General features: G+C 35.9%; 2 protein-coding genes across 2 annotated transcripts; both read left to right on the forward strand.

Moving 5' to 3' along the window:
* The first annotated feature begins 444 nt into the window (after window positions 1-444).
* Window positions 445-3,175, forward strand: LOC127073228 (acetate--CoA ligase CCL3). Its single transcript, XM_051014361.1, has 3 exons — window positions 445-728; window positions 1,074-1,661; window positions 2,134-3,175. The coding sequence occupies exons 1-3, from the start codon at window positions 513-515 to the stop codon at window positions 3,034-3,036; spliced, it is 1,707 nt and encodes a 568-aa protein (XP_050870318.1). The 5' UTR covers window positions 445-512; the 3' UTR covers window positions 3,037-3,175.
* A 124-nt stretch (window positions 3,176-3,299) lies between these two features.
* On the forward strand, window positions 3,300-5,402 carry LOC127073229 (protein trichome birefringence-like 4). The gene is made up of 5 exons (XM_051014362.1): window positions 3,300-3,884; window positions 3,976-4,168; window positions 4,255-4,451; window positions 4,583-4,741; window positions 4,861-5,402. The coding sequence occupies exons 1-5, from the start codon at window positions 3,379-3,381 to the stop codon at window positions 5,204-5,206; spliced, it is 1,401 nt and encodes a 466-aa protein (XP_050870319.1). The 5' UTR covers window positions 3,300-3,378; the 3' UTR covers window positions 5,207-5,402.
* Window positions 5,403-6,454: the final 1,052 nt, after the last annotated feature.

The raw sequence follows: 6,454 nt of genomic DNA on the forward strand, positions 1-6,454 counted from the left end.
TAGTTTCCTTTAATTACACAAAAATAATATTATAGTATTAATTTTATTTTGCATTCATGAGAATTGAAATAGTACATATGAATAGTAAACATGGTAACCGTTCATTTCATATTAATCTTAAGACTAAGACAACGTATTGAAATGAAATAAAATAATTAGTATGACATAGAATATAGAGAGTAAGGAGAGCGACAACGAAGGAAAGGATCCAAAATCCCTAGTATATGATTATACAATTATGTTATTATTTGCTAAAATAATACTAGTATTATATCATATTCTATTTATAAGAAAAAATAATAATTTTTAAATTGATTATTTGATGTATTTGACATTATTAAGAATGAGTAATTTTATTTTAAAATGGAGAAAACATTTAATAGAACCACGTGTAAATGACTAGTCATCGTAATCAGAAAATGAGACCAATTTTTCAACTGTGTCTTAAATTTAAATACACACCAAACTGTTTCTTCACACATAATAGGAACTAGAGAGAGAGAGTAGTAGCCATGGTTACGAAACTGGATATAGATGATTTGCCAAAGAACGCGGCGAACTACACAGCTTTAACGCCGTTATGGTTCTTACAGCGAGCAGCTCAAGTTCACCCGACCAGAAAATCAGTTATCCACGGATCCCGTCAGTACACGTGGCACCAGACTTACCAACGTTGCCGTCGATTCGCCTCCGCTCTTTCCAAACTCTCCATCGGTCCCGGAAACACTGTAACTACTTTTCTCTACTTTTTATTTTTTTATTTTTTTTATTTTTTAATTTCTAATCTTACTTTGACTTTTTGTTTATTCGCTAATCTTGTTTTGACTTTAGTTAATTGCTATCAATTAAAAGGTGCTGATGGATGATGATGAACTTTTGCATGAATATATAGTTTTTAATTGTTTTAATTTTAATTACGACAAAAAATAGTTTTTAATAGTATGGAGTATGGAGTATGTTCGTGTTTCACTCTAATTCAGTTTTCAATTTTTTGTTTTTTTTTTTCAAATTTTTGGGCAAGTGCTAAATAGTAGTGATGTTAACCTAATTTTTTTATGGTAATGTAACAACAGGTAGCTGTTATTGCTCCCAATATTCCAGCTCTCTATGAAGCTCATTTTGGGATTCCGATGGCAGGGGCGGTGTTGAACCCGGTGAATATAAGGCTAAATGCAGCCACTATTGCTTTTCTTCTTGGTCATTGCACTGCGTCGGTTATAATTGTCGATCAAGAGTTCTTTTCGTTGGCGGAACAAGCTTTGAAAATATGGTCTGAGAAATCGGAGACATTCAAGTCTCCGATTTTGATTGTTATTGGAGATGAAAACTGCGACCCTGAGTCACTTAGATATGCGTTGAGCAAAGGAGTTGTTGAGTATGAGGATTTTCTTCAAAGTGGTGACCCTGAATACGATTGGAAGCCGCCGGAGGATGAGTGGCAGAGCATTTCCTTGGGTTACACGTCTGGGACGACGGCTAGTCCTAAAGGTGTGGTTTTGCATCACCGTGGAGCGTATCTCATGGCTCTTAGTTGTGCACTTATTTGGGGAATGAATGAAGGAGCTGTATATCTTTGGACTCTACCCATGTTTCATTGCAATGGCTGGTGCTACCCTTGGACGCTTCCTGCTATCTTTGGCACAAACATATGCCTCCGCCAGGTAAAGCTAATGTTAATGTCTGATGGGTTTCGTTTCTTTTTCAATGCATTTATATTTGAATGCTTCAAACAAATATCTGTTGACTTATTTTGCCTCTCCATGTCGTAACATAATTTGAAAAAACCACTGATGTTTCGAACAAACCAGTTTTCTGTGAACTGAGATTGGCAACACTCATACTTATTGCATTGATTAATATAAAATTCTGTACAAGTCTTGATTATAGTTTGTAATTTTAACTTCAAGTTTGATGCTACCATTAATTCCAATGCAAATGTCTCATGAACATGAACACATGATTTAGGGTTGTTTTAAAACAAATTGTAGCCTGATTCAAACATAAACTTGTGATACTTTTGACTAGGATTTTAAATGCTGCCATCTTTTGTTGAGAGTTGTATACTTGTTTTCTTTGATAACTAGTTAAGCTGATATGTACTGCCAATCAAATTTTCTTGACGTGTTTATGCAGGTTTCTGCAAAGGCAGTATACGAAGCCATTGCCAAGTACAAAGTGACTCATTTTTGTGCAGCACCAGTGGTGCTTAACTCAATCATTAATGCTCCTGCTGAGGATACCATACTTCCTCTACCTCACGTTGTACATGTGAACACTGCCGGTGCTGCTCCTCCTCCTTCTGTTCTTTCCGGCATGCATGAAATAGGATTTCGTGTCACACACACTTATGGTCTTTCAGAAACCTTTGGCCCGTCTGTCTATTGTGCCTGGAAACCAGAGTGGGACTCACTTCCTCCGGAAGCCCAAGCCCGGCTCCATTCAAGACAGGGGGTTCGGTACATTGCCTTGGAAGGCCTGGATGTCGTCAACACAAAAAACATGCAACCTGTTCCTGCAGATGGCAAAACTGTTGGTGAGATCGTGATGCGTGGTAATGCTGTGATGAAAGGCTACTTAAAGAATCCTAAAGCGAATGAAGAAAGCTTTGCAAATGGATGGTATCATTCCGGCGATCTTGCTGTAAAGCACCCGGATGGATATATAGAAATTAAAGACAGATCAAAGGACATCATCATCTCGGGCGCTGAAAATATCAGCAGTGTAGAAGTAGAGAATGCTCTTTACTCGCATCCTGCAATCCTGGAGACATCAGTGGTTGCAAGGCCAGATGAGAAATGGGGCGAGTCTCCATGCGCGTTTGTTACATTGAAGCCTGGAGTGGATAGTAGTAACGAGCAGCGTCTAGTCGAAGATATACTGAAGTTCTGCAGGTCAAAGATACCTGCTTATTGGGTCCCAAAGTCGGTTGTGTTCGGACCGTTACCTAAGACAGCCACCGGGAAGGTTCAGAAGCATCTGCTGAGGGCCAAGGCAAAGGAGATGGGGCCTATCAAGAATAAGATTAGCAAGCTGTAATCAATTAAGAGTGACAATGTCGATAGAAGATAAGAGTTCTTGCTATTGTATGTGGCATGTGTTATTAACATGGTGATAATCAGTACGAATTATTGTTCTATAATAATTAATAATAAAAGCTTTTTAGCTGTTCCTAAAAGTAGTTCATTGTTTTTATTCTATTATGCAATTTGGGTCCTACCTTAATACTCCTTGATTGCTACAAAAAGTCTTTGTGAAAGTTGTTGAGTTTGTTAGACTTTGGGTTCTAATTAGTTTCATTAATACAACAAAACTATATAAGTAGCTTCTCTACTATTATATTCAAATTTTCCACTTGTATATTCTTCTTTGAAAATTCTCATGGCGTTGCTCAAGAAACCGTTGCTGAATTCATCAGAACATCAAAGAACTCTTCAACACCCTCTGTTACGTCCAAGAACTCACATTCTAACAGTCCCTTTTTTCCTTCTCTCCCTCTTTCTCCTCTCAGCATCATACACTACCAACTCAACCACTGACAACAACGCTACCACCGTTCCGTCTCCTCGATTTCCATTTTCTTTGAGCCGCGTGTTGGCACACGCACCGTTTACTTCCCATACTGTTTCAGAATCGCAGAGCAACACATTCTCTTCGGTTACAGCAGCAGAAAGAATGGGAGGAAGCTCAACAAACAAAGACTCACAAGACCTCGATTCATGCGATATCTTTGATGGTTCTTGGATTCAAGATGATTCACATGAACCTATTTATCAACACGGGTCATGTTCTTTTCTTGATGATGCTTTTAACTGCTTCAAGAATGGACGTTCAGATTTCGAGTTTCTTAAATATCGCTGGAAGCCACATGGATGTCAAATTCCAAGGTTCTATAATTTCTAACTTCTTATAATCCTTAATTTATTTCTTTATCGTGTCGTAAATTTGAATTTTTTTCATGAATGTATATGCATATAGGTTTGATGGGTTGAAGTTGTTGCACATACTAAGAGGTAAAAGAGTGGTGTTTGTAGGAGACTCCTTGAACAGAAACATGTGGCAATCTTTGGTTTGTGCTTTGAGAGCTTCTCTTAAAGATAAGAGCAGAATCTATGAAGTTTCAGGACGCCGCGAATTCAGGATTCAAGGTTTCTTCTCTTTCAAATTCAAAGTAAGTTCATAAAAATGTGCTATAGTTGTATGTTTCTAATAACAAATCTTAGTGTCTGATATTCTGTTTTTTTTCATGTTAATTAGGATTATGGATGCTCAATAGATTTTGTGAAATCACCATTTCTTGTTCAAGAATGGAAAGTGTTGCGTAACGAAGGAGTTCCTCCAAGAGATACACTTAGGCTTGACATGATTCAAGCTTCTAAGTCTCAGTATTATAATGCTGATATAATCATTTTCAACACAGGACATTGGTGGAATCATGACAAGACCAAAAATGGGTAACATAACAGTTCTGTTTGGAGTTTGAAAACACTTTCGTAGCTCCAAAATGTCACACCATATCAACAATATTTTCATATTATTAAGAAGTTCTTCAGAAGCTAATTAGTATAAGTTTTCATTTTTGCAGTAAAAATTACTTTCAAGAAGGTGATCATGTCTATGAAAGATTAGAAGTTTCTGAAGCACTAAAAAAAGCACTGAAAACATGGGCTAAGTGGGTTGATTCAACCGTTGACAGCACGCGTACAAGGGTTTTTTTCACAGGTTTTTCAGCTTCTCACTACAGGTAGACTAATTAAAATAAGCTGAAAACAGCTTATAGACACCTCATAAACTTTTTCTATAAGCTCTCTTAAACATTCTCGCAAAGTCTCGCAAGTACTTAATAGTCTCTCTATTTTGCAGAGGGGGGCAATGGAACTCCGGAGGTAAATGTGACGGCGAGAGACGACCTATAACTAACGAGAGCTATCTTGCAGCATATCCATGGACAATGGGAATTGTTGAAGATGTTATCGCAGAAATGAAGACACCGGTGTTATACCTCAACATTACCAAAATGACTGATTACAGAAAAGATGGACATCCTTCAATATATAGAGAACCGGGTTTCTACGAAAACAAAGGCCATAAAATGGTTCAAGATTGCAGCCATTGGTGCCTTCCTGGAATTCCAGACTCTTGGAATGAACTTCTCTATTCTATTCTACTCACAGCACACACAAATTTTATGGCTTCTGCAAATTATTAATAATAGAATATGAATTTTATTTTTGTGGTAGAGACATTTTTTTTAATATAGTATGTAGTTGCAGTTAAAGGTTGCTGTTACTCTACAGCAAATACTCAAATCGTTGCAGTGAGTTCCATAGTTAGATAGAACATTACACTTTTATTTGGAACTTTGTAACTTCTCCATGAACACTTCTATCTATTTAGCATGATTGTGACAATGAGTAAGAATTGTTCTGCAACACAAGATATTTTCTGTCATAAAAAAAATTAAACTTGGACCTGTAACTAATTGGTGCAATAAATATGGTGCAACTGTATGAACTTCATGAAAGTAGATTTTTTATTTTATTTTATGAAAATACGAATTAATAAAAAAATTTAAAAGAAAGTTTTATGTAAGAAAAATAATTTTACTCTTCAATTCTAGACTAATTTATAAAAATAAAAACTGATTTTACTCTTCAATTCTAGACTAATTTATAAAAATAAAAACTGATTTTGATAGTTAGTGCAACTTTTTAAAGTTTTTTTAATGATGTTTAAGTCTCTTTTCTCCTTAAAAGAAGAAGTTCGGTTAAATAGTATTAGTTCATGTTTGGTGCACGCGGAATGTTAAGTTTGAAATGTTCTAGTATGTCTTTGTTGTATGCATGATTATTGTTTTTCTTGACATGTTTGACGAATAGATTTTTGAAAACTCTGGTGTTCTCGCTTAGCGAGAAAAGGCCTCGCCCAACGAGCCTTCATAACTTAGGGCTTCTATGGGTTGTTGAGTTCTCGTCCAGTGAAAGATATCTTGCTCAGTGAGTATGTAGCTACCAGCTATAACACCCCATTAATATGTATCTAGAATCATATTATTAAGACGTTAAATTTTTGGCATTGAGTACATACAAAAGTTAAAGATGACATAATTAGATTGTATACATCACAAATCTATAGCTAAGAATGTATACAATATATATGTGTACAAGAAATACACAACAAAAATAAGATCTGGTACGATCTTCATGCCATATGATCACTCAAATCTCTAATCCAGACCTGTTTGTGAGTCCTTCACCTTCTATAGTGTACCTGAAAAAAACAATAATATGTCTAAATCATTTTTATATGTCGAGAAAAAGAATTGTGAGAAAATTGTCTAAACATGTCATATGCAAGAATGTATGCTCAAATGTGATATGAAGTTGCACATGCATGTTATATTCTTACTCCAGCTCTTAAAATTATGTATGTACTTGGAAGTGAAGTGAATGTTCGT

The sequence above is a fragment of the Lathyrus oleraceus genome, chromosome 4 (genome assembly GCF_024323335.1).
Source record: "Lathyrus oleraceus cultivar Zhongwan6 chromosome 4, CAAS_Psat_ZW6_1.0, whole genome shotgun sequence".
Lineage (NCBI taxonomy): Eukaryota > Viridiplantae > Streptophyta > Magnoliopsida > Fabales > Fabaceae > Lathyrus > Lathyrus oleraceus.

What these genes read in the sequence shown, in the direction of transcription:
- LOC127073229 (XM_051014362.1), top strand. Translation starts at nt 3,379, where the DNA reads ATGGCGTTGCTCAAGAAACCGTTGCTGAATTCATCAGAACATCAAAGA. An exon ending in CATGGATGTCAAATTCCAAG is followed by an intron (nt 3,885 to 3,975) that starts GTTCTATAATTT and finishes ATATGCATATAG; the next exon opens with GTTTGATGGGTTGAAGTTGT. An exon ending in CATGACAAGACCAAAAATGG is followed by an intron (nt 4,452 to 4,582) that starts GTAACATAACAG and finishes TCATTTTTGCAG; the next exon opens with TAAAAATTACTTTCAAGAAG.
- LOC127073228 (XM_051014361.1), top strand. Translation starts at nt 513, where the DNA reads ATGGTTACGAAACTGGATATAGATGATTTGCCAAAGAACGCGGCGAAC. An exon ending in CCATCGGTCCCGGAAACACT is followed by an intron (nt 729 to 1,073) that starts GTAACTACTTTT and finishes ATGTAACAACAG; the next exon opens with GTAGCTGTTATTGCTCCCAA. An exon ending in CAAACATATGCCTCCGCCAG is followed by an intron (nt 1,662 to 2,133) that starts GTAAAGCTAATG and finishes GTGTTTATGCAG; the next exon opens with GTTTCTGCAAAGGCAGTATA.